We start from the raw sequence: 15,473 nt of genomic DNA on the forward strand, positions 1-15,473 counted from the left end.
GTATTTCTCTTGTGCTGAAAAATGATGAAGTTGGCAGTTCTGGGGCTGCTGAAGAGCAGTTTCAGATGAGCTGTGAGGTTCACAAAGATTAATCCACTCCTTTGGAAAATGTTCATCAGCCTATAACACTCTTCAGTCTTAGCAGCCTGGGTATAAATAGTATATAACAGATGGTTTGCTTGTAAAATTCTTGAAAGATAAACCTATTTGTCACCACAGCCTTGTCCTTTTTATTTCAACCCTTTCCCAGGATTGTTACAAAGGCTAGTGGAGTGTGTATGTGTGTCTGGGGGGCGGAGGGGGGGGGAAGACCACAATGACAAACTGATAAAAGAACAGTAGATACAGGACTTGAGCTAAAGCCCACTGAAGTCAGTAGTAGACTCCTATTGACCAATGGGGTTTTACTTAGGCCCATAGTCCCTTATGAAAATGTAGGATATACTGTACCTCCTGTACCAATTTCTACTTCTGTGGAATCTCTCTCCAAACTTCCAGCACTGCTGACTATGTTCATTAAATGAATGGCTGTCCAGGCAAAAGGCATTCGATATTTGCCTAATCTTTGGCAAAACTGTTCTGCTTGGCTTTTCAGCTTTTCCAGTTTTTCTTTATTCTGCAAACAAAACATTAATTTCAAAGATTAAAAAAAGGGGGGGGATGGAGGGAGATGGCCTCCTTTTACCAAACTATTTTTGTGTGCTCTGTCCACGTTAAGTAATAATAATGACTTGTACATGGCTCTCTGCTAAAAACAAATAGGAGTCCTGTGGCACCTTAGAAACTAACCGATTTATTAGCCCTATTTTTGCAGATGCAGATGAACATGGCTAGCCCTCTGAGACAGATCACTCTGTAGTGTAATAATAAACAATACTACTACTTTTCATTTCTATAGCACGTTCTGAGGATTCCCATGTGCTTTACCAATAATATGGAATTTAGCCTCACGACACTCCTATTCTGTACAGCAGTGCCAAAGGTGGGAGAGGCTGACGGTCTAAGAGAGCAGCTGATTTAACGTTTCTAAGCTTCCTGAAACAGCCAGTTCAAATCACTTAGCCCTTTGCCCTCCTGAAACAGCTAAATTATACTACAGGAAAAGCACTAGGGATTTCATTATTGCAACTGATTTTATGAGGTGATGCTATGGTGACAGGGGAAGAATATAAAATTCTACATAATACCATTTAGTACTTTTCATCAATAGATCCTGAAGTGCTTTATACAGGCAATCACTATATTTATCCCCATTTTACACATGGGGAAACTGAGGCAGAAAGTGATTAAAGGGACATGACCATGTTCATGGAGTCTATGGGAGTATGTCTACACTACCACCCTAGTTCGAACTAGGGTGGTTAATGTAGGCAACCGAAGTTGCAAATGAAGCCCGGTATTTAAATATCCCAGGCTTCATTTGCATCTTGCCGGGTACCGCCATTTTTAAAGCCCCGGTAGTTCGGACTCCGTGCCCGCGGCTACACGCGGCACGGAGTAGGTAGTTCGGATTAGGCTCTCTAATCCGAACTACCGGTACACCTAGTTCTACGAGCTGTACCGGTAGTTCGGATTAGAGAGCCTAATTAGAGACCCTAATTAGAGAGCCTAATCCAAACTACCTACTCCGTGCCGCGTGTAGCCGTGGGCACGGAGTCCGAACTACTGGGGCTTTAAAAATGGCGGCACCAGGCAAGATGCAAATGAAGCCCGGGATATTTAAATCCCGGGCTTCATTTGCAACTTCGGTTGCCTAAATTAACCACCCTAGTTCGAACTAGGGTGGTAGTGTAGACATACCCTCGGAGAGAAAGAAATAGAATTCTGTCTGCCTGTCTCCCACTGTCTTTATTAACATGCAGGCCCCAATTCATCAAGGCATGACTTTAAGGACATGAATAGTCCTTTGCTGTCTATGGAAATCCTCACATGCTTCAAATTAGACATGTGCATAGATAATTTGCTGAAACGAGGCCTTACCTAACACTTCTTTCCCAAAATTTCCGTCTTGCTGATTTCAAAATACAACATACATGCAGGGTCACTTCACTCATCACAGAAATGCAGGGCTATCTAGCTTGAGGTTTATATTGCCACTCATCATCACAGTATCTGAATGCCTATGGCGCATCATTGCATAAGAGTCCAGAAAGAGAAAGTGAATATCAACTTTGCCATCTGGAACTATGAAGGAATTTTAGGCAGGCAGAACTGAAGTGGAATTTAGTTAGCAACCAGAGGTTTGCAGCCATAACTCTTAGAAAATGACAGATTTGTTGATCACATACAGGCAGAACATTCATTTTATAGTGCAGACAGGCTTCACCGTTTCCTTTTGCTTTTCAATTCATCTGCAACGTTCATTCAGGAAATCAGAAGTAAATTAAATGATAAGCAAGGGAAAGTAGCATGCACCACCTCATTCTATATTCCATTAGATTAGGGGAGTTCTTTTTGAAGATGGCAGTGAAATAAGTTTTTAAATTTAAATGATACAAAAACGGACTGAGCTTGAGTAAAAGTTTTACAGCTCTATGGATAAAATAGGGATTTCCCATTCTATTGCTGTTCTTGAAATAACCTTACAAAGGACATGATCAAAAAAATGCCAAAGTGCAAGTTGTCTCTGAGATGTTACTAGTATTCCTGCTTTTTCATGAAAGCCAGCAAAATCAATGCAGTCCCTTTCTAGCCTCTGATCTGCAGTAATTTACCTCATCCAGGCTTATACAAGGTAGGAATTCAACTGGAAGGGTGAGCCAAGAGGCCAAACCTTTTGCTATGCTTCATTACACAATTAAAAAGATTGGAGACAAAAATACACATTGCCTCTCTTTGCTCAGCTGGCTACTTTGTATACATAACAGGAACACACTGATTACAGTTTGTTTCACAATAGTTAGTTTCCCCCAAATGCGTGGGTTGATCTTCCACACAACATTAGAAGAAAGGAAAACACTTAAAGAACACAGGAAAACAGAGTTGTAAAAGCACCAAGCAGTGGAAATTCCCAGCAACTGTGATCCTAGCATTATTTTATAAGAACTTTTAGAATTTGACATGATTCCTAGTTAAAGATATTGTTTTAATAATAGGAACAGAAGACTTGGACAAAACTACAGTAAAAAAAAAAATAAGGTAAATTTATATTTCAATTAAATGTGTGATTACATTTAAATATCTCCAGAAGTGTCAATGCTAATATTTTCAATAAACTTCCCAAAACGCTTACTTTTGCCGCATCAGCTTCTTTAAAAATCATATAAGGTTCTGCACATTCGCCAATATCCCCCTGTTGTAATACTTTTTCCAGCTGTAAAGAAACAACCAATGTTCATGAGGATAGGAACATGTAGTCATCAGAGAATGGCTAATTAATTGATCACTGTAGGTAGCACATATTCAGAAGAGCTGAAAGGATATTATTCCTTTTTCCATTTGGTTAGAAGGACACCCATAATGAGTAATCACAAGCTCTTCTGGCTAGATCCTGATCTCTGCTTCTTCTCTTGTAAAAATTAGTGACTGTGCTCACAACACCCTGATTTTACAAGATAGGTCATATTCTGATCTCAGATTTGGCTAAGTACAAAACACTTTGATCTTATCAAGGACAATTCTGAAGAAGCCACAATATTAACTTCCAAAAGTCTAATCTATCAGTGCATACATTCAGAATCAATTTATGAAACAGGGCTAACTACCCGGTGATATAACCAACGGCTGCCAATTGGCAGGGCGTATCACCTTCTAAGTAAGGAACAATGACATTTCTAATACTCACACACACACACGAACACACCCCTTCTTACCTTTATTACTAGAAAGACATCCTGAGAGGGATAAGTAATAGAAAAGATGGCTGATCTTGCCAGAGTGGTAATAGCAGTAGGGGGAACATGGGGACGCAGCATTCCTTTCATTTGTTCCGAGTTTAAATCAAAGTAGAAGTTCTCTGAAATCTAAGGGAGATGTTAGCTCACTCAAAATGTTTGTTACTCTTAACTCTTCACAAACAACCCTGCCAATCTGAAAACATTCCCAAGAAAGAGTGAACAATACCCTCTGTTGATATTTATTTAGCACAGATTACCAATCCGTATTGTCTGAAGTTCAAAATAATCAATATTATAAAGGCAAACAATAGGGGGGAAAAGGAAAGCAAAGTAGAAAAGAACAATGTAAGCTATTTATAAAACCTCCCGTGTCTTTCTCAAACATGATTCATATCACTTGATTAACTATTACAACAGTTTCCAAGTGTCTGAGAAAGAAATTACAGGCAGTCCCCGAGTTACGCGGATCCGACTTATGTCAGATCTGCACTTACGAACCAGGCTTTTCTCACCCCGGAGGATGCGGGCAGCGGGACCGCCCAGACGCGCCGAGGTCCCGCTGCCCTCGTCATCCGGGGCGAGAAAAGCTGCTCCGCGTCTCCCTGGTCTGCTGGGGAGGGGAGGGCAGCAGACCAGGGAGACGCGGAGCAAAGATGTGGAGGACCCGGGCAGCGGGACCGCGGCGCGTCTCGGTCCCGCCGCCCGCATCTCCATGGTCTGCTGGGGGGGGGGGGGGGCAGCTAGTGCCCCCTCCCCCCCCAGCAGACCAGGCTTTCTTCGGGACTCCTGGGGCAGAGCAGCTGGGGCGCTGCCGGTTGGTCCCGCAGAGCCGCTCCTTGGCGCTACTGGACCAACTCAGCAGCACCCTAGCTGCTCTGCCCCAGGCGTCCTCAAGTCAGCCACTGCTGAAACTGACCAGCGCTGACTACAGGAAGCCCGAGGCAGAGTTGCTCTGCCCCGGGCTTCCTGGAATCAGCCGCTGATCAGTTTCAGCAGCGGCTGACTTGGGGACACCTGGGGTAGAGCACCTGGGGTGCTGCTGAGTTGGTCTCTGCAGAGCTGAGGTGCGGCGCTGCGGAGACCTACCCAGCAGCGCCTCAGCTGCTCTGTCCCAGGCGTCCAGATTCAGTTTCAGCAGCGGCTGAATCCGGATGCCAGTTCCGACTTAAGTACAAATTCGACTTAAGTACAAACCTACAGCCCCTATCTTGTACGTAACCCGGGGACTGCCTGTATCTACAAGATTTGTTGCCCCAGGCTAAGCTAAAAGACAAAAATTGCATGGCATGGGGCCGATTAACTATAACACACTGAAACAATCCAGTGACACCAACTACTAGTGACTGTATTAAGATTCCAATGCCAAAACGAGTGACATGTCATTATCAACAGTAGAGGTCACTAAAGTCACTTCAAGAACATGCTACAAAAGAAAATTGGCTTATGAAATGTGACTGAACATTTCTCAGCAAGGTTCACAAAAACTACCTCATCACTATTCCTGATACTCAAGCATCAAAGGGACATTGTCAAAATAAGACATATACTTTATTTTTTTTAATATCTTTACTTTAATTACTAACAATATCTTGGATTATGAAAACCAAAAGAATGTTCAAAATCTAGCTTATTTCTCACTATTTACACTCCATTTACTTTGCATTTCACTCAACTTGAACTACAAAAACATACGGCTCAGTTTTGTTTCTAGGCAGTTTCCTAGTCTCATGCACTAGCAAAATGTTGCTTAGATTCATAACATGCCAGGCAATGTTTGAATCACTCCAAAGAAGAAAAATAGTTGTTTTTTTAAATCTATTCAGACATTTTGAACCTGAAATTAGCTGGCAGCATCTCTTTACAGATATTCAGATTTAAGTGGCTCACATATTTGTAGAAAACCATGTATATTTGAAATGATATGTCATTAATGACAAAGAGAATGCACCTTCTTGGAATTTCTGTAATACCGTAACTTGGGTCCTGAGCCTGCAAAAATTACTTATTTAAGTACACTTGAACCTCTTTAATCCAGCAACCCTGGGAAATGGGCTATGTCAGATTTTCTGGACCAGGGAGGGAGCTGTGAGGTCTGGGTGTGAGGAGGATGGGGACAGGGACCTTACCTGCCTGCCCTGCTCCTGGGGGTACACATGGCTCAGTGTCCCCTGCTGCTACCAGGCACCACCTGCCACCTCTATGGGAGCAGCGGGGAAAAACTTTAGGCGAAGTGCATCTCTGTGCTGCCGTTCCCATAGGTGGGGGAGGGGAACAGTAAAGTGAAGAGCCGCTTCCTCCTCCTCCTGCCAGGGTCTGTACCACAGGTGTTCCCAGATTAGGGACACCTGAAGTACAGAGATTCATGTGTACAGGTTGGACCTCCCTGGTCTGGCACTCTCAGGACTTGGCAGGCCCCAGACAGGGGGGTTTGCCAGATCAGGGGAGGTCAGAGCTCTCCCATGGTTAAAGGCCCCGCTCCTGGCCACTTGCAGCTGCGAGCCAGGCTGTGCTCCCATCCCAGGAGCAACCGGGATGAGCTCCCGGCTCCTGGCCTCTGGCGGCTGCTGGGCTCTGCTCCACTGCCAACCTCCAAGGGCTGCTGGCTGGGCTCCGCAGCCAGCCCCCAGGGCTGCCACACTCCCAGATGGCAGCCACTGAGGCTCTCTGGTCCATGGGCTTTCTGGTCCAGCAACATCATTGCCAGACCATAGGGTACGTCTATGCTGCTCCATTATTTCAATATAACTAGCGTTATTTCAAAATAACAATGTGAGCATCTACACAGCAATTCCGATATTTTGAAATAACAGGCGGCTTATTCCGACTTCTGTAAACCTCACTGCACAAGGAATAACATCTATTCCGAAATAGCTATTTCGTAATAAGGCATGTGTAGACACTCCACTGCTGCTATTTTGAAACAGCCCTTCATCGGGGCCATTCTAAGTTATTCCTCCCCAGTGCTTCCTGGGGTTCAAAATCGAGACAGCACATCTACATTAGAAAAACCTGCCTCAGGCTAATTTTGAGGTGTCCCTGCTGTGTAGACATTCTATTTCAAAATAAGCTATTCCGGAATAACTATTCCAGAATACTTTATTTTGAAATAGCTGTGCAGTGTAGACCTATCCATAGAGACCTGAACCAGAGAGGTTCAACCTGCCACCGAAGCCTATACTTTGTGGTCAGATGTTTGGCTGCATGTATATGTTCTTTCTACATGTGCTGACTGGCCAGACAGCCCATACAGCAGGCTCCAATCAAACTGCCCAATTAAATCCACAGACTCAGAGTGTAGTGAAGGTGGTTGGTCAGGTTTAGGGTCAATGAAGCACCATCCTACTGTCCTGACTCAATGGTGACAGGTACATTAACACATGTATGGACTAGCTCAGGCCAGGTCTACACTAGACACAACAGCTTGGCTTAAGGTACAGATCTCCAGCTATGTGTTCTACATAGCTGGAGTTGGCTTACCTTTAGCCAAGCTTGGCAGCATCCTCACTGCAGGAGGCCAGCAGGAAAAAATGTTCCTGTCGGCTTCCTTTACCCCTCACAAATACTGGAGTACCAGACACGGACAAGGGGGCCCTCTGAGTTCAATTTAGTGAGTCTAACCAGACTCACTAAATTGAACTCCAGAAGATTGATCGCGGCAGTGGTGATCTTCCTTTTAGTGTAGACAAGGCCTCAGTCAATGGCAGGACTTTCCATCCCCTAGCAGGGCATCCCCTCCCTCCCATTCCCCTCACGCCCCTCTGATGTAGGTAGTTGACACCCTCTGACATAGCCAATGACACCTCCATTGCCTTGTACATCTCTATCCATCACACTGTCATCCTGACCTTATCTTTAGGATGAGTCAGCATGTTCATGTTATTTTTAGGGAAAGTGATGGTACTGAACTGTTTCGGTATCACCCTGCTGGAATGCGTATGCATGAGGGCTCTATACCTAGAGCCTTTAGAAATGTGTCTTTTTGCAATATCAGCCCTGTTCTTGCCAGATTCTGTGATCAGGGCCTGCCTCTAGCTCACAGCCTGATTTTGCTTTATATTTAGCAAAGTTTTGACCAATACTTTATCCTAGGCCTCTGAGACAAGGGCTTATGTTTCAGGCCCTCTTCCTACTACACAGATTACTACTGGAAGTTACACTTTCTTCAATCAATAGTACCATTGGCTTCATTTTAGGAAGTATTTGAAGGATCAGATCTTCAACTATAACTTATTTGGGGACATATCCTTAATGCCCCATGCACAAACATTCCCGTGTAAATAAAAAAATAACTACATACCTTTTTCTTTTCTTTAACATCATACAAAGCCAAACTTGCAAAAATGGGTTCAATTTCAATTTCAAATCTTTAAGGGAAGAGAGAAATAAGTAAACTTGAGTACTCCGAAACAAAAACCAACCTCCCATTGACTTCTGTGAGGCAGGATTTCATCTCATGAATAGCCATACCAATACAAGACAAATTCATCCCTAGTATAACTACATTATAGTCAATGGAGCTACTTGGGGTGAATTTGATTCACTATTTCCTTTGCAACACCAAAATGCAAGTCGTTCCCATAAAATCAATAAAGAAACATAAAGGGTGAATAAATGCTTCCTTTGTTCTGAATTTATGACAGGAAAGAGATGGAGTTCATATTTAACTGTAAAAGATTTGTTTTTTTTTTAATTGTACATAGCACTGAATAGACACTGTTAACAAGTGCAAAATAGTGGAATCCATGGAGATCCAACATGAAAAAAGCTGATCAGGATTCATTTACAGCATCAATCAGAATAGCTAAAATGATGAGGAATTAAATAGTTAACACAGTGACGTATGTTGCTATTTATAGTCATAATTAAGAGTTCAGCCTCAACACCGTGGCTGACTAAGGACAATTCACATTTGTCAGAGTTTTGTATCAGGATATTTGGAGACTCATTCTAGCAGTTCTTTGGGTCACTAAAAGCATGTTGACACCGCAAAGAAAAACCCATGGCTGGCCCATACCAGCCAAATTAGGCTTTTAAAGCTTGAACTGTGGGACTGTTTCATTGCAGACTTCTGAGCTTGGGCTGGGCTTCCCACCCCACAGGAAGTCTACACAGCCACAGCCCGGAAGTCTACACAGCAATGAACAGCCCCGCAATCTGAGTTGACTGGCATGGAGCAGCCACAGGTTTTCTTCACTGTGTCAACATACCCTAAAAGGACCTTATTAAGAAATCTTTCAAATGGAAACAAATTCTGCGGACCCTCCTGGACTACCATAAAAAAGTTAATACTAGTTAGCAGCCAGTGTTAGCCCAGTCTGACTACTGGATATAGGAAACTCAATAGCGTCCTTTTGTCAGGCTGTTCTCTCTCCTCCAGTTTGCATTTCAGGAAGAGATACAAAAGTGGCATCTGAAACAGCTGTAATCTGGCAATGAAAACCAGACTATTTCCTCTTTCCTTGGAGAAATTTATCGGGTGAATTCCAGGGGCTGATCCTGGGTCTCACTGATTTACAGTATTACAGAAACAGAATCCTGAATTGAAAACATGTATTTGCTTATCTTCTTTTGGTGCTATTGGAAGCTCAGGAAGAAAAGCAAATGATTAACTTGAATAGCTGGACCAATGGAAATGGAGGAACATTAGCTTCTATGAGAATTCACTGTGAACCTAGAAAGAATCAAAATGGCTCATTTACAATATCAAGCCATACTGAAAGGGACACTATCACTTTCCAGCTCTAGTTATCAGGAAATGTCTCTGACTTTCCAGAAAGAGGGTAAGATTTTGGTTTTGGTTTCCCATTACTGCTGACAATTAAGTAAACAGAAATCTTTTTCTTTTTCTTTTAATATTAAGTGCATATTTCTATATATAGCAAAAATAAAGACCAAAGGGACAAAGCTCACTCTTCATCAGAAGGGCAGCATCCTTGAAACCGGGCTGAATATTCTCAAAGGACTAAATACATACAGCAGAGTAGAGTTACCATAAAGAGTTGAGTGGACAGTCTAATAACCTTTACCTTTTAGACAGAAGTAGGGCTGGCTTACTTGTTGGCTCCAATTTGGCTCAATGTCTTGCTTGCCATGCTTGCCTTTTGGTTTGCATGCTTACTTATTGGTAGCAAAGCATATGACAATACCAGAGGTTTGAAGTCTAAGGCATATGCTTTTGAAGTCAACTAATGGCCCCAAGAGCAAATGCACATTTTAGTAAATAAGCAGCAATCTGGATTCCTGTATCAGAGAACAGCAGGGTGCTCTTAAGGGCTAGTCCTACAAAGTGCTGAATGTCTCTTGGGAGATCTGAGCAGCATCAGCTCTAAGAGAAAGGAACCACAAATTTTCCATGTCACCTAAGGCAAGTCATTTAGTTGCTCTGTGCCTCAGTTTCTCCTCTGTAAAAAGGAGTGTGAAGTTAATTACAATAAAAGATTATGAGGCACTCACATACTACAGTACCGAGAGCTATGCAAACAGAATGAGGCAAAAAGGATGGAGCGTGCTCAACAGCTCATGATAGCCCCACAACCCCTAGCAGGAAAAATCCCCTAACACTCCATGTGCAGCATCATTTATCCTTGAGACTCATGCATAACATGAATGTCTGAACTTGACAGTTCTGCACTGTTCCTAGCAATGAGGAGTAGAATGTCTGGGAGCAGGTCACAGGCAATGTTCCCTCTAATCTTTTCCACCCATGTGTGGATTTGCTCCATCCATGTGCAGAATAAATTTGTATGTGCACCAAAGTGTGTGCAAATGTGCGCCATCAACAGAAGCAAAACCTGGCTGTGGGCATGCTGCCAATCAGCTGGGCAACATTAGAATTTCTCCAGAGCGGCCGCACAAGTGCACAGCTTACAGGGAACACTGGGTAGTTTTCTCTCCATTTGCAATAAGATTTGGCTCAGCCTGACAAAGGTCCCAAGATACAGTTTTGCTTTGTTTTTTTTTAATTGCTCTTACCCTTTTACTTTCTCATCCATCCCCTCTCTGCGGTTTGTTTGGCCCTATTCATGAAATCATAGGTAGCTTTAGCCCATAAGCTCATTGGAGCAAGGCTGGTGTGTCTCTCTCTCTGTACTATGATGCAGCTAGCTCATCTTTGGGTGAGATAAAAACAATAAACAGTAGCATAAAGTAGAAATAATCTCTGTATTAGGGGCAAACACATTTTTGATAGATTTGCTACAGATTTACAAGGATAAACTCACATTGCAGAACTCATTAATTTTTAAAATTAAACTTATTTCCGTTAATTATCTTTTTTTTTTTTTTTTTTGAGTGGTTGCTCCGTTGCTGTTGCATATTATATTATTCTAGCTCATGACATCACACAGTATAATAAACGGCTGAAATATCAGCTCAGCACCAAAGCGGTATCAGGTCCTGAAGTGTTTTACCTACAGAAGGTAAGTCCCACATTTGTCTCAGTTATGAGGAGCAATGACCTAACTGAGGACACAGAAGATGAACACAGCAGCGTGAAAAATCAGTTTTGTACTTTATTTCTCCAAGGGAATAACAGTAAAATTTTACCTTGTGTTATTAGAGAAGAGTTATAGGCAATGATCCAGCTGCAGGTAACCCTATATTCAGGAGCTTCACTTCATTAAACTTGTTTAACAGGTTTCTATTCCTCCAGTTAAAGCTTGCTAAGTGTATAAAGACTTCGCTCTTAAAGGGACACAGTCAAGGTTATTGAGCCTACACTTTCACATGCCCTGTCAGTTGTCTCAAAGTGTTAAGCCTGATCTTAAAAAATCTGCAGCAATGTTTTCATTATCATTATTTTTTAAAAGAACAAAACAACAATCTTTTCTACAGGGCAAAAAATCAAAATGTCTGACTTACTGAGATGCCCAATGTAAACAAATCAAGTGTGTGTGGGCTCACTATAGGTAATATGGCACGTCCCCAGATCGGTCTACAATAGATGTACAGTGAGCCAAGGAACCATGAGTGTTTTCTGTTTTCACATACTTACCACAAAGGTTTGACACATAAAATTGGCTGATGTGTGTTCCATAATATTGCACAACTAATGACAATACGACACATGTCTTTTTAGGCCTAAGAATACCCTTAACTGTGTCCAAGTAAGGGTAATCAGCAGAGTTACTCCAGATAAATAATGGCGTAACACTGAATCTGACCTTATATTAAAATAATACTTACTTAAGAGACAAACACTTCACAAGAAGTCTCTGACCAAAATGTTCTTTGGGTACTTCTGGGACACAAAGCCGTTCAATAGGTTCCTCCTGGAAATTGTCACAGAAGCAGTCATTTACACACGGGTCATTGCTACACTCCAAACGTATCATTAAAAAGGTAATCTAGGTTTAGATTTTTTTCTTCTAAGACACAAGTAACAATTTAATCTTCAAGACTCAACAGCATGTCGCATTCATTGTGACTATAAGTAAGAGCTAAGAGATTTAAATTAGGGTATCTACATAATAGGGGACTGGAGATCTATAAACAGAAAAGGTCTTTGGAAAGTAATATCTTCAAGCTAGTGCATGTGCTGAAAACATACGCTTCTTCAGGCAAATTGGAATGCAGGTTTATGGAAATTAAACTGAGATCTTATTTCCTGAGTACTTTAAATCTATAGTAATTTGACTTCTCTCATTCCGCTTATTCCTTATGTTTTCTTTCTATACTAGTTTACTCCATATTCACTCAAAATACCTCATCTGGTGCTGGATGCAATGCAAAAAGCTCTTTGTGTCTGTTTGATTTCCTTTGGTCATCATTTTGATGGTCAATTTCCTCATTTGGGGTTCGGTCAAGTAGATTTGGAAGAAGAGCATCAGGGAGTGAGTTCTTCAGATCAAAAATACTGCATGCCCAGCTGCCCCGGGGAGTATCATCTATTGACATTGAACGCCTTTTAAGGTCATCCTGAGATTTAACAAATTAAATATAATTAACAATGCAGTAGGGAAAGAGTCATACTTTAAAAACATGGCTATCAAGTCATTTTTACGTGGCAGGTTTTCAGGCACATTACTTGTTCATCTTGGTAACTGTTGCCATCTGGAGCCTCATCCGACTCGAAGATCTGTTTGGGGAGCCCTTTTTGCCTCTCTTTCTGTTTGTCTAATGTGTTGGGATTAAATCCGGTTCCCAGTTTGTGATATCTATTCAAAACAGAATATTTCAAGTAATTTTTATCCTTCTCAACCCCATCCCCTAATAAGTATAACTGAGCATACAGTATTATCACAGCACATTTTAAATGATAAATCACTCCCAGAAATATTTCTTGTCATTCCTTAGCAGTAAACCCTGGTTTATTTCCCATCCTCAGCCCCTTCTTGCTCTGAATTGGACTGGACTGGGAATGATTCATGTCATTCCACAGTAATACGACTCCATTAACATACAAAACAACATTCACTAGCTTTGAAAGGAAATACTATCTAGGCCCAAATAATCCAGGTGGAAAATAATGGTGATTGTGAAGCTGGTCTTCAATGTGGAGTGGGTTAAACTGGCTACAAAATAAGGGGATGAACAGCCTTTGAGGACCAGAGTAGGGAAAACGTGGATGTCTTGAAAATGAAGGGCCAAATTCAGGTCTGAACCTATGAAGAGCAGAGTAATATACTGAGTGACTTCAAATTCCAATGAAATTTGTAGCTCACAAGACATTCAGAAAATCACAGGATTGTGTCCTTCAGGTCATTCAAGAATATTTGCTGATAAACATTCTCTCAAATGTTGCTTAGAAGATCAGCTCACTTTGACTAACAACTACTAGTCAGATATCCATACACTGACACACACTTATGCCCAGAACAGCAGTTGAGAGCAGTGATTGTTCATAAACACTCACACTTTACATTGGGGTTAAGAACTCATGCTGAGAGGATGACAGAGACAGGACGATACATTTAGCTGTCTTTCCAGAATACCCACTCTCTCACAGTTCACCAAATAGCACTGAAGTCTCATCTAGAATGAATTGTTCACAACAAAGCATGGATGCGGCATTACCAGAGGTGCAGTAGGAATGAAAAATGATGAAGAAGAATAAAAACAAAGAAAGCATTTTTCTAGTGTTGCTATGCCTGAGAGTTGAATTATACAGGCCCTGGTACTATTACGATTTATCTGTCAGCTACACAGTGTTTTACTTGGATTATCTGAATGCGCAATGCAAAGACTCACAATTATTATATTTTAATCACTGCTTAGCTGATAAAAGTAAAATTTGTTTTAATCTTTGCTTCGTTCAGAAATGCTAACTAGGACAGCTGCCTCCAGTGAAAAGTAGCAAATTATTGCAAAGGTCAGGATTGGGAAAACCTATGTTTTTTCAGACAGTTAGAGAAAATGCATTTACTTGTCAACACAATTAGAGCACTTATTCAAGGGAATCGAGGGCCCACTAAATGCTCTCGGCACAGAAAATTACAAACAAAGATATTGGGATAGGGAATTTCTCCCCAATTACATTCTGCAATTCAGAGGGCAGATGTGTCAGAAACCCCTTTGTATAACATAACATCTCTCTCATCTACATCTCATCTCATCTCCACTTTTTTCATTGTATTCCTTTGGTATATATGGTCATGCCAATTCTCTTCCAGAATATGATCTGAGGAAGTGGGTCTGGCCCATGAAAGCTCATCACCTATTAAACCATCTTGTTAGTCTTTAAAGTGCTACATAGCTTTTTTCCCTTTTGTTTTATCTACATCAGAAAGGCTGGATTTAGCACCAACCAAAAGTCAATGCCACTCTAACCACTGACCCAAAGGGACAGCTTACAAGCAAGTCTGCTACTGCCTCTCTTCAAGCACAGCAAGCAGCAGTCACAGCCCTGCCAACCCATGGAGCCAATGACCATGCTTTGACATTTAAACTCAGTCCCTCCCAACGAAGCAGTCACACCCTTCTCCTGCTTCATCCACAACCCTGGAATCCTTGCTCAGGCAGGACACACAATGCCTTCCACCACAGTTTCATCTGCACTATAAAAAAACAGCTTGGAGAGTTCAACCTGCAAGACTCCTATGAGTTTCTAGAGGCGCAGAGCACCCTCAGCTGTAGTTAAGGGGAAATGGGTACACTCAGCACTTCCTCAAGCTGCTCCTCTGCTTGTAGAATCAGGCCCTTAATGTGGGTAGGGGGCCACCTTCTAAGCCCCCACCTTCACTTTGCTCTAGCTAAGCCATATTCTTTGCAGGGAAGAGGTTTACCTCCAGTGGTTGGTGGCTAGTATGCATCAGCTGGATCACAATTTAGGAAGCTAATTTTGTCTGTGCTACTGCTGGTCTCAAAGGGCTCGGTGACGCCTCTAGCAAGATTGAGTTGTGCAGAGGAGAGGGAGGAGATGGCAGATTTCCATGGCAGAGGTAGGAGATATGCTTTTGAAAGACATGATGTCTCTTGGACACTTGGCATCCTAGTCTGCAAAGGGAGCACTTTCCTCAGGACTTGGTTCACAAGGTGGGAGCGAAAGCTAGGCCTCATCCTCACCCCAGTCAGACACATCTAATTTTGTGCTACAAACCATTGTGGCTATGTCTATTCTGCACAGCCAGCACTGTGAGTCAGACTTGCTTACTTCCTGAATGAGTGGCTGGATACATTCGAGTATTCTTTGCACTCTCC

General features: G+C 42.1%; 1 protein-coding gene across 11 annotated transcripts in view; it reads right to left on the reverse strand.

The window, feature by feature from the left end:
• The window catches only part of DOCK7 (dedicator of cytokinesis 7), a 164,663-nt gene that overhangs the window by 103,406 nt on the left and 45,784 nt on the right, over positions 1-15,473 (reverse strand). For all 11 annotated transcript variants that reach the window (XM_075936139.1, XM_075936135.1, XM_075936137.1 and 8 more), the window contains exons 5-11: positions 12,862-12,991; positions 12,540-12,752; positions 12,021-12,106; positions 8,134-8,200; positions 3,813-3,962; positions 3,233-3,313; positions 451-616 (exon numbers count right to left, since the gene is read on the reverse strand). In XM_075936139.1, the coding sequence (XP_075792254.1) occupies positions 451-616; positions 3,233-3,313; positions 3,813-3,962; positions 8,134-8,200; positions 12,021-12,106; positions 12,540-12,752; positions 12,862-12,991 (893 nt within the window). The remainder of the gene's footprint in view (positions 1-450; positions 617-3,232; positions 3,314-3,812; positions 3,963-8,133; positions 8,201-12,020; positions 12,107-12,539; positions 12,753-12,861; positions 12,992-15,473) is intronic.

Source organism: Pelodiscus sinensis, chromosome 9, assembly GCF_049634645.1.
Source record: "Pelodiscus sinensis isolate JC-2024 chromosome 9, ASM4963464v1, whole genome shotgun sequence".
In the NCBI taxonomy this organism is placed as follows: domain Eukaryota; kingdom Metazoa; phylum Chordata; order Testudines; family Trionychidae; genus Pelodiscus; species Pelodiscus sinensis.